Raw genomic sequence first — 17516 nt, forward strand, 5'->3', positions numbered from 1 at the left:
CCACGGAGGTTGGCAAGTTAGTAATTTGATATTTTACTACCCCTTGTGTTGAGGTAATATGCATTTGCAGCCATTTGTCATTACTTACATACAGTTACTAAAATTCCAAGCTTATATAATGCATGAATGTACACCAACTTGACTACCATCACAAATCCTTCCATCCATAAGACTGTTTCAAATCAATTCTAAAAAGCTGACCTCCATGACAGAGTGGCTAGCACATCATGCTAAGATGTCAGGAGTTCAGTTTTGAATCCTGGCCTGGCTGTAGGTCCACTTTATGCACAGGTAGATTAATCAGGGTTGGACCTAAAGTTTAAAGTAGGGTCCGAACCAATGTGCAATGTGCCTCCACCCGGGACCCCTTAATTACAAGGCAACGATGTTATTATTTGTGATTGTTCCTTCATCAATTTCATCACTCATGCTTATTGTCATGATTAGGCAAAAGTGGCAGAAAAGTGATGCTAAATAACAAAAAAATCAATCCAATCAAAATCAACAATTAAATGTTCTTACATTTGATCCCATTTTGAGGAACATTGCACCGTTGTTAGAAACCAAATTTAAACTGTAGGTCCAGTTGCGATTGACCTAGCTGAGGATAAAATTGATTTCAATCAAACTTGGAAAAATATTCTCGACATTACTTGTAGTGATGAAAGAACAATTGAGCCTCCAAACGCATTAGGCATAATAATATATCTAGGGATGTGCCGAAGCCGATTACAGATGTATGAAAATCGGCCGAAATTGACACATCGGCATCGGTATCGGAATCGGCAAAAATCCGATATTTAAACCAGTACAGATTATACTAGAGTTTTTACCTTCTAATAAGTTTTATATTCTAGTTTTGTAAGATTTATTGTAAATTTGGTTATGATTCTTCATTATTGTAGAGTTTTTGTAATAAAATTATTGCAAACTCATTCAGAGGATCAACCTAACTATAAATCGGAAATAAAACAGTACATTGCTGAACTAGGATCTGCTGTTGTATTGGAAATTCAAAAATGAATATTCAAACCTGAAGCAAGTCCTGAGAAAATACTTGGGCATACCTACTGCATCAGTATTCATTGATAGAGTGTTCAATGTTGCTGAACAGATTTGAGATAAGAGAAGAATTAGGTTACTTCCTGAAGTGCTTCCAAATCTCATGTTTCTGAAGTTGAATCTGGCAGAACAGGAATTCATTTTGCATTTCAAAGAACTGCTTGTGTACTAATGTTTAATCTCTTGAGAATCCATGTTCTTCTTAAAGGTTCACATAACATTTTGTAGATGCAAATGTACATTCGCATCTCTTGAGAATATATATGTATATACATATGATATGCAATAGAAATGTACATAGCAAATTTATTTTTGTCATGCTGAAAATAACATCCCATTTCTGTTTAATAATCTTATGTATCGAAATCGGTTAAATATCGGCATCGGTATCGGTTCCAAAAATTATCGGTGAGTACATCGGCATCGGTAAATTTTCAGCTTCGTCACATCCCTAAATATATCCAAAAACCTGCCCGTTGGGAAGGGAGAATCAGTATCGCCCTCCCCGTAGATCTGTGCCTGCTGAGAGTCAACTTCGAAATCTCTAAAAAGAAACATAATTCCAGTGATTAGGAAATCACATGAACTATATTTTGTCTGCAAAATAGATGACCAGGATAAATCTGTCCCCCCCCCTCCCCCCATACCTGCTGTGTTTCATGTGAGACACTGTTTTGTGTGGCTGAAAGGTTTGTCACATGTAATTCAGAGTGCCCATAGTTTGGAGAAAACCGTTGAACTACTCAACGGTATGCTATTTTACCATTATAAAAATCTCTGGAATAACTGTGAAGACTAGGCATATCGTGAAATACTATATTACTTCAGCTAGAAGGCCTGTCGCTTATAGTCCAACTCTTCCCATGTTTGAATGAAGTTGAGGTGGCAGCAACCAAGAAGTTGTATAAAGAATTTCATCGGAAATCACAAGCCAGATAACTATAAAGAACTTGTTAGGCAGCATCTTGATAACTGCAGAAACTGAGATGTAATATGTTCCTAGAAATCAATTTCTTGGTGTAGCATTTGGACTTATCCCCCTCCGACAATGGCAGTGTAAGTGGCAAACATGGAGAATGCTTCCATCAGGAAATATACACAATGGAAAACATTTACCAAGGTAAATGGAGCCCGCGAATGTTAGCCGACTGACTACTCCTGGACTCTCAAGAGAGAGATGTTCCTCAAACTTAATAAGCTTAATACAGTCGAAAATTTTTTAGAAGTACATTTTAGGTCAGTATACAGAATATGTAACACATATTAGTTTCAATAAAGCAAAGTTATTTCATTACAACAAAAAATGTGTATTGCCAAAAATCTGAGCCCCATAGAGAAAAACAGTAAACAGATTTGATATCAGCGGAAAAAATACTGTAGGAACCAACTTTTCTTTTCAATTTAAGAGAAAAAGTTAAAATTTGTTGTCCAGTGTTATCAAACAATTATGTAATCCTAACTGTAATCCAACTCTACCCTTTAATTGGCAAATGTACTGATAATAGCAGAGGTTAATTCATTGATTGGTGATTACATTTATGGGTTGCATCAGCATACTGGCTATTTGGCCACAACACACAATATGGTAAAAGCAGCCTTAAAAAAATGGCTACAACTCTTACACGGAAATCAAGTATTGTGTATGCTTTCAAAATTCATTCATTCACACATTAAAACCCCTGATCAACTAAACTAAAATAAAGACACCTCAATCCAAAATCTCCATATCTATGAGCTGCTGCTTTATAGGAACGCTGAGTACACATATGGATAGACACAACACACAATAATACTTGGAGGGGGTATAAGTGCCTGCAAGCATTCAGTTCCCGAGGGTACTATGTGGAAGAAATGTTGACTTTTCAGTGTTTTCCTAGAAGGTCACCCCTACACCCCAACATCAGAGGTACACACATAAACTTCTATTTCAGGCATAATGATAACACACGGAAAGGGGGGGGGGGGGGAGAAACTGACGTCAGCTTTTTATAAAATCATCCTACATATGTAACTTGCCTGTAGTTTGCCTGGCCAAAATTTCCGTACAAGCCAGAATTTGAAGATGTCATAATGATCCTGCCATAATTTTGCTTCCTGAAGTGTGGCCAGGCTGCCTGTGTTGTCTTGAATGATCCTTTCAAATGCACCTGGTGAATTAAATCTGCAGGAAGTAACCATCAATTAGCAATTGAGTTCACTTGGTTAAAAAATGCTATAGCTTTAAAACTTAACCTGAGTTTTTTTTATATATAACTCTCGCAAAGTATTTTCATGAACATACATACACTACAGATCTTATTTCTTAAACTTCGGTTTCTTCAGTTTCAACAATATGTAATAAATAGTGACAATTTCTTTAAAATTATAGATGTTGAAAGCTACCACCACTGATTTATAAATCCACACCAGCAGGAATATGTAAAGTTCCTTCCTCACATTTTAGGAAGAGGAAAATTCAGACACTAGGTCTTTCTCATTTAGGGATGGGGTGGGTGAGGATTTATATAGAATCAGTACCACTAACTAAATTCGACTCAGTACTAGAAAATATGTAAATGGCATAAATATTTTATTAGCACAGTAAATGTTACTTTGTAACCTTGTACATAAAAAAGTGCCATAAGAAATGAATGTGTTCAAGCATGACCAAATGGTTGAGCAGTTAAGGCAGTTTGTACGTACGGACTCCAAATTAACATTTATTTCACTAATATATTCTTTCATACCGAAAGGGGTTTTTGAAATATTCATTTCATATCATTTACATAGTTTGTAATATTTCTCTTATCAAATGTTCTTCAGCAGTAACGTGAGCCATCAGACCTGTTCTTGGATTGGAGGTCTCAGTGCGAGTATCATTAACTTTTTTTCTACAAGTTTCATTTTGTAATCTTTGGACCATGTGTGCACAATATCTTTGTTGTCATATTCATCACCTTATCTTGTAATCAAGGGGTCCCAGGTTTGATTGTTGGCGATAACACATTGCACAGAGATTTGAATCCCACTCTATTGTTGGACAAAATTAGTAACTCGGCTACGTCTAATTAAACTGTAAGAAAAGTACCGACTAGCCTATCAGATCATAAATGGACACTTGAAACAACTTTGTCATGATCTGTGCAAATATTAAAATTGTTCTTCAAAACAAACTGCCACAAAAGAAGTTATAACTTCTAGCCTGCATAAAATCACCTACTTGCATTTCATAAGTGAAAGAATGATAAATGATCATAAACAAAACTTCATTATTTGATTACAGATCTAAATTTGAATGTTTCTAAAATGCAATTCATTCTTCTAACTTACCCCAGTCTGTATCACTGATTCTTGCAAATGACTTATCACGAAGTATTCCAGCATTGTTAACAACTATGTCAACTCTTCCAAAATTGTCCAAAGCTGTTTGTATGATCTTCTCTCCTTCCTCTACTGAATTGTAATTAGCAGCTGCTTTTCCTCCTGGAAACGAGTGAACAAAAATTGAAAAAGATACTGTGGATTGTTAACTGCCGAGTTTCCAGATTCGGTACTTGCTGACTATTATATCTTATCAAAAACTGCGTTCACTGTTCACTTGTTTGTTTTATGGAGACTATGAACTACTCTCCCACAGCATCTTGTACAATGCCCCATTACACTAGAGTTATCTACAATAATACAAACTATTAACTACTATTTTGGATAATAAATGTGTTAGATATTAAATTGTAGCTTGTATTTTAGCTCATGTAGCTCTCAGCCTTCATTTCTTAGTGGCATGTAAAGGCCCTTTTTTAGTGTCTCTAAGAGTAAATATAAAACATTTTCACCTTGGAAAGATACCCGTGGCTTCACGTAGCCATAGGCACTTCCACATTATGTTCAATCTAACAACTTTCAATAGTGTCACTACAAGGTGTCTATCATAACCATAAGGTAAGACAAACTTTTCCAAGCACATTACCATGCCATGAAGGCACGTATATGGGAGTGTGGAGGTAGACCACACACATTCTCAATCTTGGTCAGTCTTAATTTTGGAGGCAATGTGATCAGCACCATGCTCTGGCCACCTTTACCACTCACCACCAGGTATCCATTTATTTCAGGCTGGATCAACCACAGAGCCACTTTCAGCAGGGACAGGGCCAGGAAAATTCTGACCTTTGTTCATCCACCGCTGGTACCCTGTGTGGCAGTTAAATACCCTATTGACTAAACCACTGACCTCTGTACCATAAGCTCATTCATATATATATTAATAATATCATTCAGGTGAGGTTTTCAGGCAAAATATGCACATTTTTTTCCCCCCATTCCTTGAAGTGGATTTTTCAGAAATTCTGGAGCCACTACCCAAACTGCTGACCTGAAATCTCTATTCCCTGAATCAGCAGGAATTGTTTGAGAAATATGGCAGCAAAGAGAAACCAAGTACTCCTGAAGCCTTAGTTTTTGCCATGTGATAAGCCTGCTACAATCAGTTATAAATTACAGAATTTTTAGAGAAATTATATTTTGAATGTTAGTTCAAGATTTGTTCAAACATCACATTCATCAAATAGCATAAGTATATCACAGATTGTATTTTGAAACAATTTATTTTCCAGAATTAGCCTAGTCCAAATTCCTAATGTGCCAATCATGAAATTATAGATAGTACCCCTTGTGTCATGAAAATGATAACTAATATCATTATCAAATTATGTCTCACAGACAACTAGCATACATAGGATTTTTTTTCTGGAGTGGACTGGAATTGAAAAAGCTCATATCACATAGCTGCTTTCTAGGCAAGGGTGGGATAAACTATAAAATATTTTGCAATTACCATTTTTAACCTTCATTTTAAAAGTTGTACAAACACAAAAATGCTAATCGGTGGACATTTTAAGGGGAGTTTGCATTTACCACTTTGGCTTTTCCAGAGTTCTTTACTGATTTCATTTGTAAATATGAATTCTCTCCAAATTTTGGGAAGGGCTGCAGCACTATCAGCTCGCCCATGCATCTGCTGGAGTCACAGACACACAACCTGAAATTATGCTACTCAAATTTTTCACCACCCATTATCTTTCTCAAGATGGAAAACAGAATTTGCACAATCCTTAAAGGTAAATTTCAATAAGGTAGTTTTTCAACAATAAGTTCCAAAGCAGAGACTTTTTTCATTTCCTTAATGTATAATGTTAAGTGTGAAATAATACAACTTTTTCTCAACGTTTTGCCATTTCCACACAATTTCATAATAAATGAACAAATTGTGTCATTGAATTTTGGAGATTTCTGGTGGTTAATAAAGGGGTACTGGGCAAGACATTCCATTTCACAAGGATCCAGTTTTTAATTTTATGTATACTAAAAGAAAAATTGTTTTCACTGTACTCAATTGGATATGTGTATTTCATGTTGCTTCTTTGGTACTTTTCAGTTAAATGTGATAGCATAGATGAAATGGTGATGAGATGAAGATCATGGAAACTCGCACGTTGAAGCCAGGACTCAAATTTGGAACACTTGGTAGCAAGATTGTAAGTCACTTACTCAGAATGTTCACCAAATGAAGCAGCATTGTCCTATATTGAAAAGCTCAAATTTTTAATTTTATCTGTTTATTACTTCACCATTCAACTATGCACACATAACCTTAATACCTTTTGCTTTAATTTCATTGACAACTGTATCAGCTGCTCTCGTGCTGCTTCCATCCCCATGTCTCCCTCCTCCCAGGTCATTCACCACTACCGCTGCACCCCTCTCAGCAAACAGAAGAGCATATGCTCGACCAAGTCCTGTGGAAAAGAGAAGCATGAATTTAAATTAATAATCCACTATTACACCCCAAAATATTTTGATTGCATGCAAGATACAAAAAAAATCTATGTTTCAGGATCAAAAGTCTATCATTCTTGATATATTAGTAATTATTAAGGAGATATGATATCCACCATGCAGATGCTTCTCATCCAGGAAGAAGAAAAAGAGGAAGGAAGTAACAATGGACAAATCAATGGCAATAGGGTATAGACATACAATTCACTGATACCAATTATGTACCCATAGAAAAATGTGGAAAAAAATAAAAAAACAAAGAATCGGAATAATTACTTTACCTTTAGCAGTACAAGTGATGCCTTGGTTGCTGTAAACCATTTGCCCTGTGACACATGACTACATTAGTTTGATTATTCTCTAAAGTAATTGTTGAATTTTATAACAATGTACATGTCGTCCTTCATGGTGGACTGATCAGCGTAACATGCTATTAAGTCCCATGTTTGAACTCCGGTTAAGGCATGGATGTACCTATACCATTGTGCTCGTCCCATCACCCATTCATCATTCAACCTCATCGTCATGATTAACCCACAAGAAAGAAAGAACAGTGGACACAAAGAAATTAAAGTTTAGTAAAAATATACATACTGTTTCCATGATACAGCAATTAATGTGTCCAAAACTGCAAATGGTATTTCACTTCTATCTTTTTTTGTAAATTTATAGACATATGAGGGTATGACATTTCCAAATATGAATGCAATACAAGTGTTTATATTTGTCAAAAGCAGTCTATATTTTAATCAGTTTTAATTTTGAAGCGGACTTTTGAAATATGCAGATATTGTTTTTAAAAAAACTACAATGAGAACTAGCCATGCAGTCTAAGGGGTTATATTTGGGCTCCGACTACGGGACAAGTCTCCTGGGGAAAGCATAACAACATTTCTCTTGAAATTTCGGCCTGTGTATGGGACCGATGGCCACCTACCATCATGAAGAAATTGGGGAACTACAAATGAATAGTGTAACCCGATCATGAAAACGACTGGGGGTCCATCGTGCTGACCACATGTCACACCATAACTGGTTGGATGATTTCCCACCTCGACTGAATGAGTGAGTAGGATCAGGTGGGAGTGAGGCATACAATCGGTAGGTAGGCCTGGGCCGTGAATGGCACGTTGCACCACGGGTTATTATTATAGAATAACTACTTGCCACTTGTCAGAGGGAGTTCATATTTCTTTTACTTCAGATTTAATAGACAGTGCTTTCACATGAAGTAAAATGTTTACATTCCATCTTGATAAAGGTACAATTTGAAGAAAATGGTAATTTACCTAAGGAATAACTTTTCAGGGAGCTACTGTGGCTTCCGCAAGAAACTGCAGTGCATTGCAAATTCAGGACTGAATCATAAAAGATTCCTTCCACCTAGCAGACTATCTATGATTAGCTACAGATATTTAAACAGATGGGATGTTTCTGTAAAGGCAAAAGCAGTGGGAGGCCATCAGCATTAGGGAAATGGACAGAAAAGGACAGAAAAGGACTCTGTAACACAAAATGGCTTCTCTGTTGGGGTAGCAGCCATTTTCAGAAAAGTGGTCACGTGGCATCACTGGAAGGTACTATTGATTTATTTGGTTTATTTTACTTCACTTTTCTGCCAATTTGGGCTAATTGCGAAGATGAGGATGAGCGATGATGTGATAAAATTGACGAAAGGACACGCAAAAAAAAAAAAAAATACCCATGACAAGACCGGGATTCGAACCCAGGACCCCTAGTGTCGTAGCACAGGTGCTAACCACTCTGGCACGGAGTCACTAGCTGTTACAGGCTATCCCTGAAATAAAACTCTTAATCTTTTCATACAAGGGTCATTCTAAAAGTAACTTCTGTTTGGGTATAAAAGAAACATCAGAACATTGTGAGAGTTTTTATTATATACAACTGAAAGAGACAACTCGAAGCTATTTTAAGCAGTTTCTGTTGAGACACTTATCATATGAGCGAACAAGGTTTACAATACCCATGTCAAAGAAATATGCTGCCTGTGCATGCAGCCATACAGCAACACTGTCCTTGAGCTCACAGCAGACGATGTTGTTGTTGGTTCAGTTTCACTCTAGTGCGGGGAAGAGTGGGGTTAACGGCGTGAACGACACGCAGCTGTGTAGCCTGGCTCAGTAAGAGTCTGGCAGTGCAGGTGTGAGGATCGTTGGGCCAGTTCCCGCTCTCATACAGCTGTGCAAAATGGCCACTGCAATTGAAAATCCCAACGACTGCAAAGTGCATGCAGTGACTTATGTTTTGCGGGCCAAAAAGGTGAAAGCAGCTGAAATTCATCGGGGGATTTGTGCCGTATGTGGAGAGAACAATGAGTGACAGTGTTGTTCTGCAATGGTGTCTTGCTTTCAAGGATGGACGAACGAACATCCACGATGAGGCAAGGACAAATTGTCACAAATGAACTGGCCTCCAAGGTGAACGACAAAATTCGTGATAATCGGCAGTTCATGATTACCAAACTGTCAGACGTCTTTCCACAAATGAAGAAGTGGCTAGGGGCACAGCGCTTCAACAATAACCAGGAGTTCAAGGACAGTGTTACTGCATGGCTGTATATACCCAAACGGAAGTTACTTTCTGAATGACTCTCGTACATACATAACATATTAGCACATCTCAATAAAAACACAAGTTACAATCATTTCAAGTTGTGAATGTCTTTTTTTAACAACCCTGTATATTAGGGATGGGACCGATTAATCGGTACTCCATCGGTATCGGCCGATATAGGCATATCGGTGTATCGGTTTATCGGTAAAATTACCGATTATTTTACCGATCCGATATATCGATAAATATCTGAAAGTTTATTGCAGAGTTATGCCATTTTTGTTGTAATTTTTATGGATGATCTCCATGCCCTACTTTTTGAAAAAGTAAATATCTAAATATGCAATTTCTCTTGCACTGCAGTCACTTTGAAACACACATTTTTAAGGAGGTCAATGAACCTTTCAGGTTCTTCCAGGACCATTTCTAATTTTATATCAGATCGGTAGAATATCGGTTATCGGTATCGGTAAATTTTATATCGGTACTTTATCGGTATCGGCCAAAATTTCATATCGTCCCATCCCTACTGTATATTAATACAAATATGACACTACTACTACCACATTAGTACAACAGCCATCTTACAACTCCCAAGACAGTCAGTGTGAAATCAAAATGGCACTTCAAAGGCAAATGTTACGAAAGGAGTGGTACCTAAGGTGCAAAGGACCCAATAAGGAAAATGTGGTACGAAATTATTGTAGCTATGATTCTGGTAAACAAATGTGTCACAAGGGTATACAGGGTGTTTCCATGACCTTGTTCCAAACTTGCAGGGTGAATGGAGACTGACCCAAGTACCAATATGAGATAAGGAACCTCAGTCCGGAAATGCAGAATTAAAAAAATATGAGACAACTATTTGGGGGCTCCTACCATTTTTTCGAGAGCTCCCTAATGGGAAATATTATCTCACATACCAGCTCCAGCACCAGTCACAACTGCTACTCGTCCATCAAACCTCAGTTGGTCAGCCATTTTCAGCAATAATAAGAGTAGTGCCTGTAATAAAGAATATCATACAGAATGGTGTTAAGAGTTTGACACTTAGCCTACTATAAAGTAACAGGCATGGCATACGTAGTTAAACAATTGTTAGAAGGAATCACTAGCTTTACCTTGTACAAATGGATGAGGGGCCACTAAAAAAGAACAAACATGCCCAAGCTGGATTTAATGAATACTTACCGAGAGTTTCCTAGAGAATGGTTTTTCACTTCCATATACACCTATATAATTCTTTACCTGTCACCAGTCATTAGTTTACTGTCGTCTAAGTTACAGATATGACTCATCACATGTAAGTCAAACAACTGCTCGGTCAAGCACAGTATTTCATCTGCTGAAGCAAGCACGGAATGCTTTTGTGGCTAGGTTAAGCTTGTTAGGTTTAAATCTATTAGCGTAAATACACTACATTTTGGCTAACATACAAAAGTATTTAACCTGAAGACAAAAAACAGTGCTTAGTCGACATGTCTGACTTACGTGCGATAAGTGAGATTACACGTGAATTATGGTAGTAGTCTGTGGAATGCCTCATCAGAGATGTTCGCACAACGTACCTCTTACATCTTTTTTGCCTATAAATTTGACTTTCTTGAACAGCAAACTGTGATGGTGACCTTCTGTACTGCCATGAGAAAGTGGAAAATTATCCGGGTCTTGCTCATCGCACAACCTCTCGTTCAGACAAATATTGCCTATGTTGTTAGGTTAAGTTCGATTAGCATAAACGCATTGCAAATTTATTATTTATGCTGCTAAAACTAAACCTAGCTAGCCTAAAATGACAACTTAGATATTCCTCAACCTTACGGTTGGCACAGTGTTGTGCGATAAGGGGTACCCGTTCTGACTGAAAAGCAGAATACCTTCATTTGTTAGGTTTGGTTCTCTTAGCATAAATAGTACAAGACAGGAAAAATTACAGTATAATTGTAATAATCAATCAAAGAAACCCTGTATGTGGTCAGCGTGATTTGTCAGCCACTTTACACATTTCGCCCATGCAACCACGGAGTTGGAAAGGCATGCTTTCAAGGTATGTATTTAATTTATTTTGAAGAATTAGGCTTCATGGTTATAGCTAGTGCTTGGAGTTGAGGAAAAATCATTTTTTCCCTAGTGTCCGAAGATGAGGCCCAACATAATATATGTTCCTTTTGGGTCATTGTAGGCCTGAAAAAGGTGGGTTTTATTTGTCCCTTTCTGGCATTTTTAGCCTTTTTTTTAAGGTCCTAACAACTTTTTTTTGCAACTTCACCTTCTTTCGACTACGTTTTTACTGCCCATTCTCAATTCGAATCATCATCACTTCATCACATCTTAAACATCCTTTCTGTAGTAAAGAAATAAAAAAAAGAAAAAGAAATATACATATTTGAACAATCCCTGAAACGAGAGAAAAGCATTTTTGGACAACCGAAGCAGGTACGGTACAAGGTCCTTTAACAGTTAACTTGTCTGGAAGGTCATGTTGGAGATGAGTAGTGTGATATACTACAATGCCAACTGAGGTAAGATTTCAAAAGTCCTATTTCTGTAACCCTAGTGTGGTTAGGCCAAATATGATTCTTCAAATATGATTTTTCAAATTATGTTAATCTAAAAAATAAATAATATCTGAAAGAAGATGCATTTCATTCTCATAGTTTTTTTGTACTGTGTGTTCCATACCACCAGAATTTTGTATTTTTTTACTCATTAAATATGCAACTAAAACTGAAGTTATTAATTAATTTGGATCACATTTACACGTTCTTTTTTTATATTTTTAGGTCTTTTTATGGCAATTTATAGGTCTTCAACTTCCGAGCTCTAGTTATAGCCATCTCTCTTTCTTTTTAAAAATTTACACTTTTTTCCCCCCTTTGAACAAAAACTGCTTCAAAAGAACGGTAAAAATAATAATTTAACATCTTCTTTTATGTTAGGACGGTTACTTTCCATGATGATAGAAATTACATGTTATCGTTGTACATGTTTCAATTATTTTTGTCGATGATTTCTTGAGTGTATGAAGAAAATTTGCTCAAATAAGTGGTAAAAGTGGTTTGGATTGCCAGGAATTCGACGTGATGTTGTCACATTTCGAGGTTAAATATCTCACTTGTACTCGTGGTTTCCGCATGTTAGAATGAGTGGCACAAGTTCAGTTTGTTTTATTGCGATTTCATCATGCTACGAATGCAATTTTTACGTGCTTCAATTTTGATGTACGTCTGTTAACACATACTGCGGAGTTTTAGTGATTTCATAAAGTTTTGTTCAATATATGTTTTCATGGTTAGGTTAGGTTCCCTTAGCATTAAAATAAAGTCCCTAAATGCATTCTAATAAGGTTCCGATTTACTTCTACATTCATTCCTATGCTTCCATAGTGGAACCACAAGGAAAGAAACCTGCGCAGAACCTCATCGCGCTGGCGGGTGGGGGAAAAACGCAGGGGGAAGAAGCTTTCGGCACCCAAGGTCAGTGTTGCCAGACCTATTGATTTCTTGGGAGAATTCCTTAATATACTTTTTGCTATGGCACCTCCAGCGGCCTGCTCAAAAACACGTTTCCTGCTCATTTCTTGAACATGGAGGGGAGAGGTAGAGTGGAACTCCACTCAGCCATGAAAGTGCTGTTTGAACTGTGAAATTATGCCAAACGATACTCAATTGTGCTAGGACATTATTATTATTTTATTACTATTACTACATAACTATTTTTAGATGGTTGTATTTTATCCCACCCGATTCTATTTTGATTATTTCACGTCGCTTTTGTGCCTCTACGGGTAAGTACGACAATATGGATGAATGAAAAACTGATGAATTGGATGAAGTGGCACAGACACAGTGAAACGTCCTTGCCATACTAGGTAGAAACACTGACGTCGTAGCTTGGGCAAATTATTTTATACATGTGTGTGTGTGTGTGTGTGTGTGTGTGTGTGTGTATGTATATATTATATGATGTATATATATTGAATGCAGCAACATAGAGGCAGCATAACTGACGAATATAGCATGTGAGTGTTAATAACAAGAAATTTGCTAAGAAAGCGGCATAGTTCAATTACAAAGGAAATAATGCACTCCCTACCACGTAGTTGTTTCCCACTTTCATCGGCTTGAAAGTACTTAATTTTCTATCCTTAATATACTATTCTATACTTAAATACTTAATTTTCTACAAAATTATATAGCGGCATGGACGTCCAGAACGAAGTGCAAGGATGGTCGCCACCTCCTCCCCTTCTGGAAAATGAATATTGACATAAAAGTATCTATTATTTCAGATGTATGAGTTGATTTCAGTCACAGTAATTTACAACCATTATTATGATAGAAATGTATGAACGTGATAATTTCAATCTCAAGTGGCGTTTTCTGAGAGGGCAACATTATTACGGGGTAATATGTCTCGTTTACCCGCCTGATAAAAATACATTGTTTCCCCTTCACTGGAAAAAACCTGTGGACGTCCCCTTGGCCCCCCCCCCCCCCCAGTGTGCACGCCTATGCCGCCCCCTGCCCCCGAGAACGTCGTTCATCCGCTAGTATTAGATAATCTGATTTTGTAGCAGATCTTCTGTTCCCAAGGAACAATCTGCAGATTTTTTCAAGTCTGACCTGGCAACACTGCCCCGAGCACAAACAACGGCAGTGAAGATGCGCGAATGCATTTGAGGGAAGGTTTTTTTCCTTGTGGTCGAGCTATACGATATTTACTGTCGCTTGTCGACGGAGAATATCTTGTCCATGCGAAGTGCGTAAGAAAATTTTCAAGTTTTTTTCAACATAAATAACCTTTTCCGAGTCCAAACAGTGCTCATTACTTTAAGGAAGGTTCACATTTCGTGTGACAATGATTTCCAAAATTATACGATAATAGTCTTTGTGCTAGGAGAAATCATAAAACAATCGGAACCGTTACCAAATGACTTTCTGGTAACTTTATAACATTGAAACATGTAGGTTGAAAAAATGGAATTTTCGAGGGTGTTACTGTGACTTGTTCCAAACTTGCAGGGTGGATGGAGACTGACCCAAGTACCAATATAAGATAAGGAATCTTGGTCCGGAAATGTACAATTAACCAACCAAGTGAGGTCGTTCACCAGTTCATCAGTTGTTCATGTGAGGAAGATGGTGTCTTTTAAAGGAAGGATGTAATGTCCATTTTTCCGTAAGTTTTGCTTTGGAAAAATACATTTTTTAGTCAGTTTTGGTTGGGTAAATAATAATAATACGGGTGCATTCGTTCATATTTCGCATACTCACTAATTTAGGACACTTGTTCACGATTGTGTGGTTAAATTTTTTTTTACAGTGCCTGGTCGCAATTATCCTTAAACCTCTCGAACAATGCACGTGTAGCCCCACGAACCATCCACAGCAAGGTTAGGCAAACACAGTTAAATGTTGGGGTCGTAGTAATATCAGGAATATATATTTCGTTCTTTAAATATTCGAAATGCAAAATCCTGGGATAAATAATGAGGAATTGTGCATTGTCGGTTCCAATCACTGACCCCCTTATTTTGCAAGTTCCACACATGAGCACCAAATTTTAACTGCAGATTCGTGATTAGGAGCCCAAAATTATTGAGTATGTGAAATATGAAGGAAATTGGAGAAGTGTCCAGTATTGTAAAATCGCTCCAATACCCATTTCCAGCAATCCAAACAATGCTAATTACTTTCAGAAAGGTTAAAATTTAGTGTTACAATCATCTGCACAATTATCCGATAATCAGTTTGGTACACTTTCTATATCTGGAACACGGATTTCTTGAAATTTACAGGAGAAATTACTTACCAAATGCAGTTTCTTTAGACTTGTGGAAGTTCGGGGAACTTTTCTTGCATTGTTCATTGAATTTTGCCGCTATATCATGTATTTTTCGATATAAATGTGTGAACGATGCACGAAAGCTGTTGCATTAATTTCCTTCCAGCCGGATGTTGCCTGTGTGTAATGACGTAATCCCGGTCAGTGTTCCCAAACATGTTTTTTTGTAACTGAAGAAGGTACGTTTCCGCAAATGTTTGTGGCGCTATGCGAGAATGGTGTGTGGGGCTATGCATTTTCTTCCAAACCAATTTTTAACTATTCTAATCTAAACGTGACCCAATTTAACTTAACTTTACCAGAAATGGTTCGTGGGGCTACGTAGGTATTTTTGGGTGGAGTGGAGTGGAAACATTGCATGCCGACTACGGTAGTGAAACTGTTACAGGCATTTAGCGTGTTACCGAAGGGAAAAGGAAACGAACAAAACTTATTTACATCGAAAATATAGATTATTTCCGTGAAAAAAAAAGCGAAATGTCACCTTCAGCAATGTTTCTCAATGCAGAATACGCAAGTAGGAATATGGAAAGTGACTTAAATAGAGAGTTTCAGGCGTTTTCCGGATACGGAAAGTTTACCATTAGTTTTATCCTAGGAGACTGAAAAAAATCGGAACCGTTACCGGAAAACTTCTAAATGTTCGACTTGTACTCGCACAATGATGGTGGAAATTTCTGAACATGCTAGCTTTGGTTTCTTAATTTTGATGCTCCAAACTTATAAAAATCGTGCTAACTGTAATTTAATTAAGTGTTTTTATTATAATAAGGATGAGGGACAACCAAACGCATTAAAAGAAAAAGAGAAAAAGTGGCAATTTCGAAAAATGCATTATCATTATGTAAATTCCGAAATGTACTTTATACGTTTTATCAGCATTAAACTTGGATGATACAGGTCGAGGGGAAAAAAACCTCTTATATTTTATTGTGAGTACCTGCACTCGTTATAAGAATAGTTATCCTCACAAACCTTGGTACACACCTTATCGAATCTCTTACTGTCTTCTTTCCTCGTGACACAGCTATAATGCTAATCTGCGAAGTAGTGAAGAATTCTTGTACTCTCATCAGCTGATATGCCCCTATGACCCTAAATTGAAAACAAAATCGCAATTCATGACCACAGATTACTTTACTACGTAAGACAATTAAATTGTGTTCTTTCATACAGTGTGCTCAAAGATATGATAGCTTCCTCCCTGTTGATGTTGATATCAACTAAACTAGTTCAAGTCGTATAACAATTCCTAGTTTGTGGAATAACATTAGTCGCTGTTTTAACAAAACTCACGATTCGAAGGAAGATAACTGGCGTTATGAACCTGGGTGAAACCTTGAAACTATTGAGTAGTGATGGGTCGTTCGTGAACGAGTCGTTCAAAAGTAACGACTCTCTCTTGTGAGCGGTGAACGACTCGTTCACCAGAATTGAACGACACGTTCAAAGAGTCGTATGTGTGCCACGACTCCTCCGCCCGCCAAGCAACTATTATTCCATTATTCCCTCTCCTTTCCACGAATTTTGCGAGGCGCATGCGCAAGTGTATACTCGCCTGGCGGCCGGAATTTTTGAAAGAAAGCAAGTCGATTCTGCGGGCAGCAAATGGGGACTGGAGAGGAGAGGGAGGGGGGGGGGTCCTCTCTGTTCCTTTTCCCTACCCCTAGTTGAGTAAAGCTGGCTGAAACGTGCCGTGTACGATGAGAGGGGAAGGAGCATGCTCGCGAGTCGACTCTTTCCTTCGTTCAAAGAGTCGTGGCACACTTTAGCGACTCTTTGAACGAAGGAAAGAGTCGACTCGCGAGCTCGCGACTCGCGAGTGTTGTTTGCAGAGAGAGAGAGCGCGCAACCTCAGCCCATGACGGGCAGCGAAGAACAGCCAACAAATTTGTCCTGTAGTTTCAATTTCGGCCAAACCATTAGCGCTAAAATTACAAGAAATTAAATGTTAGTAAAAATATTAGGGGAGTCTTGTAAAAATTTTGGGAAGGTGTTAGGCACAGACCTCTTGATTACAATATTCCGATTAGCCTATTTTGAGTTGTTATTGTTTAAGTCCACTTTATGTGCAGATAGGATAGTCGGGACTGGACCTACAGTTTAAAGTGGGATCCGAACCTCCACTTTGTATTGAACACGGTACCCCTTGATTACCGGCGACGTTATCACTACGCCATCGGGGAGACCCGATTAGCCTATTGGAGCATAAAAGTGGA

The 17516-nt window shown here is 37.7% G+C and overlaps 1 protein-coding gene across 2 annotated transcripts in view; it reads right to left on the reverse strand.

Moving 5' to 3' along the window:
• The window catches only part of Mfe2 (peroxisomal Multifunctional enzyme type 2), a 72290-nt gene extending 55860 nt beyond the window's left edge, over window positions 1–16430 (reverse strand). Inside the window, exons 1-5 of one of the 2 annotated variants that reach the window (XM_083130993.1) lie at window positions 16285–16430; window positions 10374–10455; window positions 6699–6836; window positions 4372–4524; window positions 3079–3223 (exon numbers count right to left, since the gene is read on the reverse strand). In XM_083130993.1, coding sequence (XP_082987119.1) covers window positions 3079–3223; window positions 4372–4524; window positions 6699–6836; window positions 10374–10431 — 494 coding nt within the window. In that variant the 5' untranslated portion in view covers window positions 10432–10455; window positions 16285–16430. Of the gene's footprint in view, window positions 1–3078; window positions 3224–4371; window positions 4525–6698; window positions 6837–10373; window positions 10456–16272 lie in introns of both variants that reach the window. The other variant, XM_083130994.1, reaches the window with a different exon arrangement.
• Window positions 16431–17516: the final 1086 nt, after the last annotated feature.

The sequence above is a fragment of the Lepisma saccharinum genome, chromosome 11, assembly GCF_977018435.1.
Source record: "Lepisma saccharinum chromosome 11, izLepSacc3.1, whole genome shotgun sequence".
Classification (NCBI taxonomy): domain Eukaryota; kingdom Metazoa; phylum Arthropoda; class Insecta; order Zygentoma; family Lepismatidae; genus Lepisma; species Lepisma saccharinum.